Below are 14,585 nucleotides of genomic sequence, written 5' to 3'. Positions count from 1 at the left end.
TCTCTCCTAAATTTCCAGCTTCTCTTCCCTGTCTCTCCTGAACCCCAACTTCCTTCCCAAGTCATATATCTTGGTGCTCAGCCAAGCACTCAAGCCTCATCTGCCATTTCTCTAGAATTTGCTGAGGTAGGCGAATGAAAAGGGGGCAATGATCCCAAGCTGAGAACAGGTGGACTGACCAGAACGGATGGGAGAGGCAGTGTAAGGACAGGGCCAGCAGAAAAGATAGGAGAGGAAGAGACAGGTGCAGGTGGAAGCAAAGGGACCAGGCAGGAAAGGGTCGAGGGGGTTTCCTTCACCCCTGCCCCTGCCCCACACTCCCAGGAAAGAATGGCCTGGGGTGGGGAAAGGGGGGTGGGGGAGCAGAGAAAGAACCGGTGCTGGGCAACAGGCAGGAGGGACAGGATCCAAGCTGGAGCAAAGTGGGAGCAGGGCAGAGGTGGGAGAGGAGGTGCCAGGGAGGGAGGAGGAAGAGGGGCTGGCCAAGAGGAAGGGTGCTGGTAGAAAGGAGAACCCAGTGAGAGAGCAGGAGCAACAGGTGGGGAAATGGTGTGGGGGAAGGAGAAATGGCATAAAGGATTGGGGATGTCAGGTTGGGCAAAAACTAGGGTGGGGAGGAAGAGTAAAAATGGGACAAGGAAAGGGTGTGGGAGGTAGGACCAGGGATGCAGGAGGCAAGACGGTATTGTGAGACTCAGTGATCCCAGACGGGGAGGGGAGGAGGGGTGGCATTCGATGACGTTGGGAAGGCCTGGCAGGGACTGGAGGGGTGGGAGGACCTGCCCTATCTCCGCTCCCCTCCCTGACCTCATGCTGGTCCTCCCCTTCTCCTCCCCCTGCTCACTGCAGGCTCCCTCCTTCTTGCTGTCGCTGCCGAGATCGACGGTCGGGTCGCAGCTCCGTGAGCCCCTGCTGCAGGGAACAAGCAAGGGGACCTCCAGGGAGCTCAGGGCTGCCAAGACACGGTAGCTCTGCCCTGTCTTGAGAACTCCCCTCCCAAGGTCAGGGACAGAGCAGGTGCAGAGGCACTGCAGCCGCTTGTTGCCCAGGTAAGCAGCAGAGCTCTGGGGAGAACAAGGGAAGAGCTGGGAGCAGTGGGGACTCTGTCCTACCCCTACACCCCAGGCGAAGGTGTGACGGGAGAGCTCTCAGGAGAGCCTCGCAGAGCAGAGACTTTCTGTTGGGACAGAGGAAAAGGGACGTTGCACTGGGGACTAGACTCCCTGTGGAGGGTGTGTGTGTGTGTGTGTGTGTGTGTGCGCGCGCGCGCACGCAGGGTTTGGATGGGATCAGGTGGTGGCACCAGGGTGAAGGTGGTTATCGATGAGGTAGGACTCGGAGGTGCCCTCACTAGGGGAAACAAGGGGCTGGAGGCTGAACCAGTGGCCAGCTGGATCTCAGGAGTAAAGTGCTCTGGTTGGGACCCCAAGTGCTCTGGTTGGAGCAGCGGAGGCTAGACCTCCGGGAAGGTGCCAGAGGGAGCCTCTCAGCATGTGGGTTACAGGATCTGGGAGGGAGGTCTGGGGGTCTTGAGCCTTTAAGAAACTCTGAAATGAAGCAAAGTCAGGATTCCCAGGTCTGGGAAGGGCACAGAGCTTGCGGAAAGGATCCTAAAACTTGTTCTTGGCTGAGAGCTCTGCACCCATGACTCACGGTTCAGCGGGGCGGGCTGACTAAGAGATGCCTCCAGGGGCACAGGAGCTCCGTCTTCCTTCCGTCCCCCTTCCAGGCTCTCCTTGCTTCTGTCCGTCTAAACCTCCCCCTGCCCCCTACACGTGACACGCCCTGGGTGGGGCGGGCGGGCCCCTTATCTCGCCTGGAAAGAATTTAATGGCTTGGAAACAACTGGAAATGGAACCCGGAGGAACTACTGGGAAGCAAGTCGGAAACACCGCAGCTGCCGGCTGTCCGCTTCCAGTCCCCACCCGCTTCCCGCATCCCCGCTCCCTCCCCTCTTTCTCTCCCCTGTCTCCACTCCCTTGGAGACACGGCACCTTAGTTCTTCAGACTTCCTTCCCCCTGAGTCCTGGTCACTCAGTGCAGGACCTGAACCCGCCTTCCTGTCTCTCATTGCCCCCTGACTCTTTCCCACTGGGGGCCCAGAAATCCTCTTACTTTTTCCATTCCTCTGGCTCATTAGCTCCCCAGAATAAAGGGCATCTGGATCCCCCCAAATCCCCCCCCCAAGCCCCCCCCCCCCGGCACCTCCTTACCTTCTGGTTTCAACCCAATATCTGGAACCATCCACCCCCCATCTCCCTCCTTCCTCTCACACTCCTGGAATCCTACTTTCACCACTCAGGTGGCATGAGGGGCAGAGGGAGGCAGGGGGGTGGGGCCCAAATCGCCCAACTCTGGAACATCCCTCATGGAAGCCGGCCCTTCTTCACACCTCTTGGGACCAACAGTCCCTGATGAGCAAAGTGTCAAAGTTGGCCACAACATGAATACCAGGCAAGCTGAGTCACAGCTTGGGAGGATGCCCCCATCTCTGCCAGCCCTCCAACTGTGAGGAGGATGCCAAAAGGGGGAAGCCGTGTCCCCCCTCCCCACTGCAGAAAGGCGCCCCAGACACAGCAGTAGGGGGGGATGATGAGGGAGAAACACAAGAAACACCCAAGTTCTTTGCTTTCCTAGTGCAGAGAGAAGAGCAGAATTCTTCCCAGAGTTGGAGGTGGGGAGTGGGGAGGTGGTGACAGGGCAGGAGTGGGGGTGGGGAAGGAGGCTCCAGGCTGTGAACTGGGGAGGCTACCCCTATCCTCTCAGGCCTGCCTTGCTACCTTCCAGCTTCTCTCCTTCCTGCAGCAGGGAACCTGTCCCCCTCCCCCACCCCACCACTGAGTAGGGAAAGATGCAGGATCCAGTGGTGGGGAGGGGGACCAGACAACTGACAAAGGCCCCCAGGGGTGTGGGGCACCAGGTATCTGCTGCTTCCCTTTAGAGCAGGGCCTCCCATCTGGTTCCAACTATGTTCTTTGCCTCACACAGCTGCCCCCTGAGCCAGTGAGAAATCAGCTTTCTTAGGCATCACCCAATGAATACGTGTGGAGGAGATGTGAAGAGGAGATTGTGCGCGCACACACCTGTGCACACACTCACACATGCGTGCCTGCAAAGATGCAGGTTTATTTGTGTATAAGTGTGTTCATACTTGTATTTGTGGATGAGTGCACACTCCGGTATATTTGGATGTGTACATGTGTTTGTGTGTGCATGCACCCCTTGGTTTGCATGGCCTTAGACACAGAGTGACAGGATTTGAGGGTAGGTCAGAGCCCACCTTGTACCCAAGGCTACACTCCAAGCTGACAGAAGGGCCAAGGGGCCCAGGGAAGGGCAGCTGTCTGCATGCCAGGCCTCTCTGCCTGGACCTTCTCCGGCACGGTGCCTCTTAGTGTGGAAATGCTCTTTCACTGTTGTCCAGCTTTCCCTCCATCTCTTCTGGGCTGGTGGCGGGGAGCCCTGAAAACTCCCTTTTCTCAGACTCAAGAAGTTTATGGGTAGGAAGCCAGGAAATGTGTGTGTGTTGGTCACCGTCCCTTCCCTCCTCGCCGGTCAGCGTTTCCACACTCACCCTGCCCTCCTCTCTCCAGTCTCTGGTCCAGAAGAGCTGAGCGCCTGCCTACACCTCTCCTTAACCCTTCACCTGGACTGAACCCTCCATGTCCCTTTGCCGCAGCCCCCTGCCCTGGCTCACCCTGAACACCTTTTGTCTTTCTGTGCGGCCCAATCCTTGCTTCAGTGGATTCCACAAACAGCTGGATACCAGCACCTAGATCAAGACACAGGATATTCTTGGCACCTCAGAATTTCCCCACTATGCCCTTCTGGTCGCTATTCCCCCAAGAGCACCACACCTCTGACCTGTAACACTACTGATTAACATTGTCCCTTCTCAGACTTCATATAAATACAATTTTACAGCATGTTCTCTCTTGCGTCTGGCTTCTTTTGCTCAACCCCATATTGGTGAGATCCATCCATGTTACTACATATAGTTGCAGTATGAATAAACCATGCTTTATTTAATCCATTCTACTGAGGTGAGATATTTGGGTAGTTCCCGGTTTGGGCTATTATGAGGAGTACTGCTCTGATGGGTATATTCCTGGGGGTGGAATTGGCGGATCATAGGGTTCTCGTAGAGCTCTGGTAGATTTCATAGATTCTGCAAAATGGTTTTCTAAAGTGCTTGCACTATCCGGCCCTGCCAGAATCCACACCTGGCCTCTCTAGCCAGTTTCTGCCTGTGCTGTGGTTTCTATCCAACTTCCTGTCCCAGACACTGTCCGTGGTCCTAGCCCTGACCTTGGTCCTGTTCTTGGTTCTAGCCCTGATGCTAGTCCTCAGCTTAAACTGAACTTTTCACTCACTCATATGGTCAATATCTATCGAGCACCTAATACGTCTAGATGCAAGGATACAACAGCCAAGAAAAAAATCAGGGCCATGCCTGCCCTCATGGACCTTATAATATAGTAGGTAAGATTGAGTGTAGACAAAAAAGTATTAAAATAATCCCACCAATAAATATATGATTATAAATTGTTATACATGGTACAAATGGGGGTTACATGGTGCTTTGATGTGAGGGGGAACCTGACCTGGGCAGGAAAGGTTCCCTGAGGAAGCAACATGAAGTTGAGACATAAGGGATAAGGAGGCCACGAGGGAAGGGAAGAGGGTTTCACATATACAAAAGTCTGGGAAGAGGGTGAGGGATGTAAGGTCAGTGGGACTGGAATGGAGAGAGGGAGGGAAGTGTTATGGGTGATGAGGTGGGAGAGGTCAACAGGGGCCAGATGAGGCAGGGCTGTTTGTCAGCCTTTGAAAGGAATTCAGAAGAGAGACACTGGAGAGTTTTTAGGGGGAGTGGGACATCCTAGTTGTCTTTGTGAGATTGTATGGGGTGACAGGGAAGCAGAGGGACCAGCTAGGAGGCGAATACAGTTGTCAAGCAAAGGGCAGGTGATGGCTTGAATTCTAACAATGTCAAGAGGGAGAGAAGTGAGCAAATTAAAAAGATGTTAATGAGAGGGACACCTGGGTGGCACAGTCAGTTGAGTATCTGACTCTTGATTTTGGTTGAGGTCATGATCTCACCATTCGTTCATGAGTTTGAGCCCTGCATCGGGCTCTGAACTGACAGTGTGGGACCTGCTTTAGGTTCTCTCTCTTTCTCGCTCTCTCCCTCCCCAGCTCTCTCTCTCTGTCTCTCTCTCAAAATAAATAAGCATTAAAAAAAAAAAACAAAGGGCAAATATGTCAAAATATGGTGGTATTGATGGGGGTTAGGTTTCTAGTTGTAAAGCTGGATGGAAGGTGGCACCGTGAGCTGTGGTGGAGAACACAGTGGAGAAGGGATGGGGCACAGGACGGGTGACCATAGTTCAGTTTTGGACATGTTGAATATGAGGTGCTCAAGAAGTGATGCCAAGCAAGTAGGCAATTAGATATATTACTTGGAGTTAAGAGGAGAGGACTGGGCTAATTTATAAATTGGGGTATAATTTGGAAATTAAAATCATGGGTCTGGGTGAAAGTACTGGGTGAGTGACTAGAGAAGTAGATCTCCACTCTGGTTGCACATTACAATCATCTGGGGAGCTTTTAAAAAATACTGAATAGGGGCACCTGGGTGGCTCAGTCGGTTGAGTGTCTGACTTCGGCTCAGGTCATGATCCCGTGGTTTGTGGGTTTGAGTCCCGCATTGGGCTCTGTGCTGACAGCTCGGAGACTGGACTCTACTTTGGGTTCTCTCTCTCTCTCTCTCTCTCTCTCTCTGCCCCATCCCCTGTTTGCACTATGTCTCTCTTTTTCAAAACTAAACATTTAAAAAAATTTTAAATACTGAGTAAAATCAGTGTTTCAGTTACTCTAGGCACATTTCAAGTATTCAAGAGCCATATAGCTCTCCTGGCTACCATACTAACAGCACAGAAACAGAATGTTTTAAAATGGAAGATGTGGTGAACTATGTCCAGTGATTTTTAAGACAGGTCAAGTAAGATGAAGACAAATGTTTCTTAGATTCTGTGACGTTGAGATCTTTGGGAGATCTTAGGGAGGGCTGTTTGATAGGTTGAAAGGAGGTGGGGAAGCCAGAGGGGAGTGCAGAGGGGCATTCATGGGATTTGGAGAAATAGAAACAGCAAGTACAGGTAAATCTTTTTTCTTTAATTTTAATTTAATTTTTATTATTTTTTAATCTACATCCAAATTAGTTAGCATATAGTGCAACAATGATTTCAGGAGTAGATTCCTTAGTGCCCCTTACCCATTTAGCCCATCCCCCTTCCCACAACCCCTCCAGTAACCCTCAGTTTGTTCTCCATATTTATGAGTCTCTTCTGTTTTGTCCCCCTCCCTGCTTTTATATTATTTTTGTTTCCCTTCCCTTCCGTTCATCTGTTTTGTCTCTTAAAGTCCTGAGTGAAGTCATATGATTTTTGTCTTTCTCTGACTAATTTCACTTAGCATAATACCCTCCAGTTCCATCCACGTAGTTGCAAATGACAAGATTTCATTCTTTTTGATTGCTGAGTAATACTCCATTGTATATATATATACACCACATCTTCTTTATCCATTCATCCATCGATGGACATTTGGGCTCTTTCCATACTTTGCCTACTGTTGATAGTGCTGCTATAAACATGGGGGTGCATGTGTCACTTTGAAACAGCACACCTGTGTCCCTTGGATAAATGCCTAGTAGTGCAATTGCTGGGCCGTAGGGTAGTTCTATTTTTTGCTTTTTGAGGAACCTCCAAACTGTTTTCCAGAGTGGCTGCACCAGCTTGCATTTCCAGTACAGGTAAATCTTTTGACAACTGAGGTCATGAAGTTGGGGAGCGAAATATGTGCTGCCTGGAAGAAGTATGAGATTGAGGGAGATGAGATTGTTGTTGTTGTTGTTGTTGTTGCTTTAAGACATAACTTTCAGGGTCTCTTGGGTGGCTCAGTCAGTTGAATGTCTGACTCTTAATTTCTGCTCATGTCATTATCTCATGGCCATAAGTTCAAGCCCCGTGTCAGTTCCACTCTGGGTGTGGAGCCAGTTTAGGATTCTCTCTCCCTCTGCCCTTCTCGCACTCATTCTCTCTCTCTCTCTCTCTCTCAAAAAAAAAAAAAGATGTACCTTTCATATTGTGAAATGCACAAATCTAAAGTGTATAGCTCAATTAATCTTTGAAAATGTATACATCCATTTAACCACCACCCAGATCAAAGTACAAAATATTTTCAGTAATCCTATCCTGTCTTCTAGTAAAGATTAACTCTGTCTGTTTTGGAACCTCATGTAAACAACATCATTTACAATGTTCTCTTTTTATGTCTGGTTTCTTCTGCTAGCATTATGTGTGTGAAATTGTTTATGTTGTTACATGTAGCAGGAGGGTGTTTTCATCACTGTATAATAGTCCATTGTATGATTGTGCCACAATTTGTTTATCCATTGTACTATTAATGGACACTTAAGTTGTTTCACTTGGCTACTTTGAAAAAACTTCATGAACATTCTTGTACATGTCTTTTGGAGGATACATGCAGTCATTTCTGTTGGATATTTACTGAAGTGGAATTGTTGGGTTATAGGCTATATGTCTTAGCAAATATTGCCTAACCGTTTTCCAAAGTGGTTGCACTAATTTTTGCTCCTGCTGGCAATAGATGAGAGTTCCATTTGCTTTACATTCTTGCCAATATCAAGCAACAACAAGCCCTTTAATTTAGCCATTCTGACTGCAAAATAATGGCAGCTTATTGTGGTTTTAATTTACATTTCCCTGTTTGCTAGTTTTGTTATGTACATATATATGTTTATTTTCCATATGTTTATTGGCCCTTTGGATATATTCCTTTCTAGAGTATCTATTTAAGGCTTTTGTCAATTTGAAAGACTGGGTTGCCTGTCTTTTTGTTTGTTATTTTTTGTTTTGCAGATTTTTTTTTGTATCTCAGATTTTAATCATCTCTCTCACTCTCGATGAATATCCATCTCTACCTCTCTCCCTCCCTCGCTACCTCTCCGCATTTCTCATGTATTTTATTTCAGTCTATGGCTTGTGTTCTTATTCTCTAAATGGTGTCCCTGGATGGCCAGAAGTGATCAACTTCATGAGTCCTAATGTATCTGTCTCTTTTTTATGGTTAGGTTTTGTGTGAAATCTTTTATGGTTATATCTTGTGTGGTCAGGTTTTAAAAAATCTTTGCTTACTCTAAGCTTGTCAAAAATTTTCTCCTATTTTTCTTCTATATGATACTGTTCTGAAAGGTATTTCTTTACCTTGCATAATTAGGTCCCTGAGATTCACTTCAAATTAATTTCTGTTGGTGGACATAAGGTAGAGACAGATTTTTTTCCAGTTGGATCTTTTCTCATTTATCAGAAAGAGCATCTGTTTTTAATCACAGTGTCACCTTTGTCAGGTGACCGACCACATGCATGTGGGTCTGTATCTGGACACTATTCTGTTCTATCCTTCCTTGCACATTTCTAATTGCAAGGTTTTTGGTAATGTATGAACTAAGGAAGAAGGATTCTTTTATTTTTATTTTTTTACATGAAATTTATTGTCAGATTGGTTTCCATACAACACCCGGTGCTCATCCCAACAGGTGCCCTCCTCAATGCCCATCACCCACTTTCCCCTCCCTCCCACCCCCCATCAACCCTCAGTTTATTCTCAGTTTTTAAGAGTCTCTTATGGTTTGCCTCCCTCCCTCTCTAACTTTTTTTTCTTCCCCTCCCCCATGGTCTTCTGTTAAGTTTCTCAGGATCCACAGAAGAGTGAAAACATATGGTATCTGTCTTTCTCTGTATGACTTATTTCACTTAGCATAACACTCTCCAGTTCCATCCATGTTGCTACAAAAGGCCATATTTCATTCTTTCTCATTGCCAAGTAGTATTCTATTGTGTATATAAACCACAACTTATTTATCCATTCATCAGTTGATGGACATTTAGGCTCTTTCCATAATTTGGCTATTGTTGAAAGTGCTGCTATAAACATTGGGGTACAAGTGCCCCTATGCATCAGCCCTCCTGTATCCCTTGGGTAAATTCCTAGCAGTGCTATTCCTGGGTCATAGGGTAGTTCTATTTTTAATTTTTTGAGGAACCTCCACACTATTTTCCAGAGTGGCTGCACCCATTTGCATTCCCACCAACAGTGCAAGAGGGTTCCCGTTTCTCCACATCCTCGCCAGCATCTCCTGATTTGTTCATTTTAGCCACTCTGACTGGTGTGAGGTGGTATCTGAGTGTGGTTTTGATTTGTATTTCCCTGATGAGGAGCGACATTGAGCATCTTTTCATGTGCCTGTTGGCCATCTGGATGTCTTCTTTAGAGAAGTGTCTACTCATGTTTTCTGCCCATTTCTTCACTGGATTATTTGTTTTTCGGGTGTGGAGTTTGGTGAGTTCTTTATAGGTTTTGGATACTAGCCCTTTGTTCGATATGTCATTTGCAAATATCTTTTCCCATTCCGTCGGTTGCCTTTTAGTTTTGTTGATTGTTTCCTTTGCAGTGCAGAAGCTTTTTATCTTCATGAGGTCCCAATTGTTCATTTTTGCTGTTAATTCCCTTGCCTTTGGAGATGTGTCAAGTAAGAAATTGCTGCGGCTGAGGTCAGAGAGGTTTTTCCTGCTTTCTCCACTAGGATTTTGATGGTTTCCTGTCTCACATTCAGGTAGAAGGATTCTTTTAAACAATGGGAGATATTTGAGCTCCTGTGAAAGTTAAATTTTTTTTTAATATTCATTTATTTTTGAGACAGAGAGAGAGGGAAAGAGAGAGACTGAGCGTGAGGGAGGGTGGAGGGAGAGAGAGGGAGACACAGAATCCGAAGCAGGCTCCAGACTCCGAGCTGTCAGAACAAAGGCCGATGCAGGGCTTGAACCCACAAACCGTGAGATCATGACCCGATCTGAAGTCACCCAACCAACTAAGCCACCCAGGCGCCCCAAGCTCCTATGAAAATTGATGGGAAGGATTTAGTGGAGAGTGAGGGATTGAATAAAAGGGAGAGAGAGGGTAATCTTCACCTAAGAAGACAGTGGATGCTGAGAGCCAGATGCTTGTGGAAGGATTGGCCTCACACACTTATCTGCTGATCTGTTCGACATAAATGTGTTGGGTAGCCCCTGGGTGTCAGGCACAGGTATACAGCAGTGCCAGGACAGACGAGGTCCCTGTTCTGATGGAGTTCCCACTTCAGTGGTGGGAGAAAGATAACAGGCAAGTACCTAAACGAACGGGTGATTCAGGCAGCAGTAAATGCCATGAAGAACATAGGCAGGATACTGTGATAGAGAGTAATGGAAAACATTCCTACTGGGCTGCAGGGAAGGTCTCTGGGATCAAAGACATGTGAATTAAGATTTGAGCAAGAAAGAGCCAGTCTTGAAGAGCATCCCAGACGCAGAGAACGTACAGCTAAAAGGTCCTTGGGCTAATGTAAGCTTGTAGTATCTGTGGCACAAACAAAAGACCAGTGTGGATGGAACGGTAAAAAAAAAAAAAAAAAAAAAAAAAGGATGCCCTCTGCCCAAGGAGGGTATCCCTTAGGTTGGGTTGAATGTGGAGTTTTACATGCATGTGAGTTGGGTAGATTGGTTGTGGGTGGTGGGACTGTGGATGTGTATATTGAGGGAGGTGGGGAGCCATCTTTTCTCCTTCTCTGAGAACTGCTCACATGTGTCCTCCCTCCTCACAGCCTCCTGAGTGATGCCAGCCCAATGGTTCCTAATCTCCAGACTGGCCTTCCTGGTACTGCTGGGCACAGTCAGAGCAGGCCCTTTCTCTCCACGGTCCAATGTGACACTCCCAGCCCCACGCCCCCCTCCCCAGCCAGGAGGCCGCACAGTGGAGCCAATAGGGGGAAGCCCCTCTTCTCGGCTTTATGAGCACAATGTGGAAGGAGGGGAGAAGCAGGTGGTGTTTACCCACCGCATCAACCTGCCCCCTTCATCTGGCTGTGGTTGTCCCCCGGGCACGGAGCCCCCAGTCCCTGCTTCAGAGGTGCAGGCCCTGAAGGTCCGGTTAGAGATCCTGGAGGAGCTGGTGAAAGGCCTCAAGGAACAGTGCACTGGGACATGTTGTCCTGCCGCTGCCCAGGCTGGCACAGGTGAGCAGATGATCATGCGAGGGGGCACAAAAAAAGAGGAAGGTGGGCAAGTGGGGCATCACTAGTCCCTAAAGGACCTTGGTATGAATTAGAAAAAGGCATCCCATCTTCCCCCTTGGGGGTGATGAGTGCAGCTCGGGGCACAAGTAGGAGAGAGCAGCGACCAGGCTTGATGTCAGCACCTCCCTCTCCTGTCCCCAGGCATATGCTGGGGCCTCCAGAAGCCACATATATTGACTAGGAGTACCTGGACACAAAGATGACCTTATGAAACGAGCCTGGCCCTCCTGGCCAGGGGAGCACTGCATGGGCTCCATCTCTCTCCCCAGAGAGACTGAGGCCTGCCTCTCCCTCTTCCTCCAGGCCAGACAGACGTTCGTAGCCTCTGCAGTCTCCATGGCGTGTTTGACCTGAGCCGCTGTGCCTGCTCCTGTGAACCAGGCTGGGGTGGGCCCACCTGCTCAGACCCTACAGGCGCTGGGGTGCCCCCATCCTCCCCACCCTCAGGCTCCGGGTCCTGCCCAGATGACTGCAACGATCAGGGTCGCTGTGTCCGCGGGCGCTGCGTGTGCTTCCCTGGCTACAGCGGCCCCAGCTGCGGCTGGCCTTCCTGTCCCGGGGACTGCAACGGCCGCGGGCGCTGCGTGCAGGGCGTGTGCGTGTGCCGGGCTGGCTTCTCTGGCGACGACTGCAGCCTGCGCTCGTGCCCCCGGGGCTGCAGCCAGAGGGGGCGCTGCGAGGACGGGCGCTGCGTGTGCGACCCCGGCTACACTGGCGACGACTGTGGGAAGAGGAGCTGCCCTAGAGGTTGCAGCCAGAGGGGGCGCTGCGAGAACGGACGCTGCGTGTGCGACCACGGCTACACCGGCGAGGACTGTGCGGTGAGGAGCTGTCCCCGGGGCTGCAGCCAGAGGGGCCGCTGCGAGGACGGGCGCTGCGTGTGCGACCCCGGCTACACCGGCGACGACTGCGGCTCGCGGAGCTGCCCGTGGGACTGTGGCGAGGGCGGGCGCTGCGTGGACGGCCGCTGTGTGTGCTGGCCTGGGTACGCGGGCGAGGACTGCGGCACCCGGACGTGCCCGCGAGACTGCCGGGGCCGCGGGCGCTGCGAGGACGGCGAATGCATCTGCGACGTAGGCTACAGCGGGGACGATTGCGGAGTGCGCAGCTGCCCGGGCGACTGCAACCAAAGGGGCCGCTGCGAGGACGGCCGCTGCGTGTGCTGGCCGGGGTACACGGGGCCTGACTGTGGCTCACGCGCCTGCCCCCGCGACTGTCGGGGCCGCGGGCGCTGCGAGAACGGCGTGTGCGTGTGCAACGCGGGCTACAGCGGCGAGGACTGCGGGGTGCGCAGCTGTCCCGGGGACTGTCGCGGCCGGGGCCGTTGCGAGAGTGGCCGCTGCGTGTGTTGGCCCGGGTATACAGGTCGAGACTGCGGCACGCGCGCCTGCCCCGGCGACTGTCGTGGGCGCGGCCGCTGCGTGGACGGCCGCTGCGTGTGCAACCCGGGCTTCGCGGGCGAGGACTGCGGGAGCCGTCGGTGCCCTGGGGACTGCCGCGGTCGCGGCCGCTGTGAGGACGGCGTGTGTGTGTGCAACGCGGGCTACGAGGGAGAGGACTGTGGCGTGCGCAGCTGCCCAGGAGGTTGCCACGGTCGCGGCCAGTGCCTGGACGGGCGCTGCGTGTGCGACGATGGCTACTCAGGCGAGGACTGCAGCGTAAGGCGGTGCCCGCGCGACTGCAGCCAGCACGGCCTGTGCCAGGACGGTGTGTGCACCTGTTGGGAGGGCTACGCAGGCGAGGACTGTGGCCTTCGTACCTGCCCCTCCAACTGTCACCAGCGCGGCCGCTGTGAGGACGGGCGCTGCGTGTGCGACTCGGGCTACACTGGGCCCTCCTGTGCCACCCGCACCTGCCCGGCAGACTGCCGGGGCCGTGGGCGCTGTGTGCAGGGAGCGTGCGTGTGCCACGTGGGCTATAGCGGCGAGGACTGTGGGCAGGAGGAGCCTCCCGCCAGCGCCTGCCCTGGGGGCTGTGGGCCCCGGGAACTGTGCCGTGCGGGCCAGTGTGTATGCGTCGAGGGCTTCCGAGGACCGGACTGCGCCATTCAGACGTGCCCCGGGGACTGCCGCGGCAGGGGAGAGTGTCGTGAGGGCAGCTGCGTCTGTCAAGATGGCTATGCAGGGGAGGACTGCGGGGAAGGTGAGCAGGCAGCCTTCCCCAAAAGGATGGGTCAGGAACTGGGATCCAGAGCCCGTGGGAAGACCTGAGCCTGAGGCCTAGGAACCCAGGGACTGGAGAAAGTGTGAAGGAAGTCAGTTATTGGGGTTTGGGGTGGGGGGCAGTCATAGAAGACGGAGAGCCAGTGTCCACCAGGAGCAGCAGAACCATGGGGGCAGGGGGGTCCTGCAGGCAGGACCTGCTTTCAAATCTCTAATGGGCAGGTTGGAGCTCCTTTAGTTGCTTTTAGAGAGATTCTGTGTTCCCGGAGATTGGCCGGGGGGGGGGGGGGAGGTGAAGGAGACCCCAGGGCCTGTTGAGGCCTCTGCCAGCTTTGCCCCACCTCCAGAGAGGAGCAGGAACTGGGATCCATCTTTTGGTGTGACCCTGAGTAGGGGGGGGTGGTGATAGGGGTAGGGGGTGAGGGGTTGCCTTAGGCTAACCACCTTCCCGTATCTCATTCTCCTGGGCAGAGGTGCCAGCCATCGAGGGCATGAGGATGCACCTCTTGGAGGAGACGACGGTTCGGACAGAGTGGACCCGGGCTCCTGGCACTGTGGATGCCTATGAAATTCAGTTCATTCCCACGGTGAGAGCCCAGCTGCAGGAGGAGGTTGAGTGGGCAGGCCTCGGGGGAGGGAGTTCTCACCTCAAGCAGGAAGTTCTAGGTAGTCAGGTGGCTAGGTTCCTGAAGCTCCTATGGAAGGCCTTCTCGTCCTACCCCACACTGGGTCCAGAAGGCCTCTGCAGCATCAGTTCACTGCTACTGGAATACCTCTGGTGACAGCGAGCTCACTACTTCCAGAGGCTGTCCAGTCCATTGTTGGTCATCACTGGTAGTTCTTTCTGTTGTTCCTGAATCTAAATCTGCCCCATTCTGACATCCATCCATTGGCCCTAGTTGGGCCTCCACCAGCATCAGAATGTTGCCATTGCTTTCCCCACGTCCTCTACCACAGGCTTTCAGGTATTTGGAAACATCAGTGATCACCACACTCTTCATTCTCTCCAGGCCAGACCCACTGGTCTCTTCACCCCTTTTCCCTAAGGCTTTGTTTCCCGAATCCCACAATTCCTGAGTTCCCTCCTCTAGTGCCTCGTACTTTTTGCATTTGCCCCCAAAATGTGGGGGCAAGGAGGAGTCCAGTAGTTCTCCTGGCTAACTCTGGAGACACAGGCACTTTTTTTCAGAGTTGGTGTGTATTAACTTGTGGTCACAAAAACTGTC

At 52.0% G+C, this 14,585-nt stretch overlaps 1 protein-coding gene across 8 annotated transcripts in view; it reads left to right on the top strand.

Annotated features, from left to right (window-relative positions):
- The first annotated feature begins 862 nt into the window (after positions 1-862).
- The window catches only part of TNXB (tenascin XB), a 57,078-nt gene continuing 43,355 nt past the window's right edge, over positions 863-14,585 (top strand). For 6 of the 8 annotated variants that reach the window (XM_047859785.1, XM_047859782.1, XM_047859781.1 and 3 more), the window contains exons 1-4: positions 864-1,049; positions 10,727-11,137; positions 11,501-13,339; positions 13,831-13,946. In XM_047859785.1, the coding sequence (XP_047715741.1) occupies positions 10,738-11,137; positions 11,501-13,339; positions 13,831-13,946 (2,355 nt within the window). In that variant the 5' untranslated portion in view covers positions 864-1,049; positions 10,727-10,737. Of the gene's footprint in view, positions 1,050-10,726; positions 11,138-11,500; positions 13,340-13,830; positions 13,947-14,585 lie in introns of all 8 variants that reach the window. The other 2 variants (XM_047859783.1, XM_047859777.1) reach the window with 1 other exon arrangement.

Source organism: Prionailurus viverrinus, chromosome B2 (assembly GCF_022837055.1).
Source record: "Prionailurus viverrinus isolate Anna chromosome B2, UM_Priviv_1.0, whole genome shotgun sequence".
Classification (NCBI taxonomy): Eukaryota; Metazoa; Chordata; class Mammalia; order Carnivora; family Felidae; genus Prionailurus; species Prionailurus viverrinus.
The sequence above is the reverse complement of the archived record's forward strand: the minus strand, read 5'-3'. Positions and strand labels throughout refer to the sequence as shown.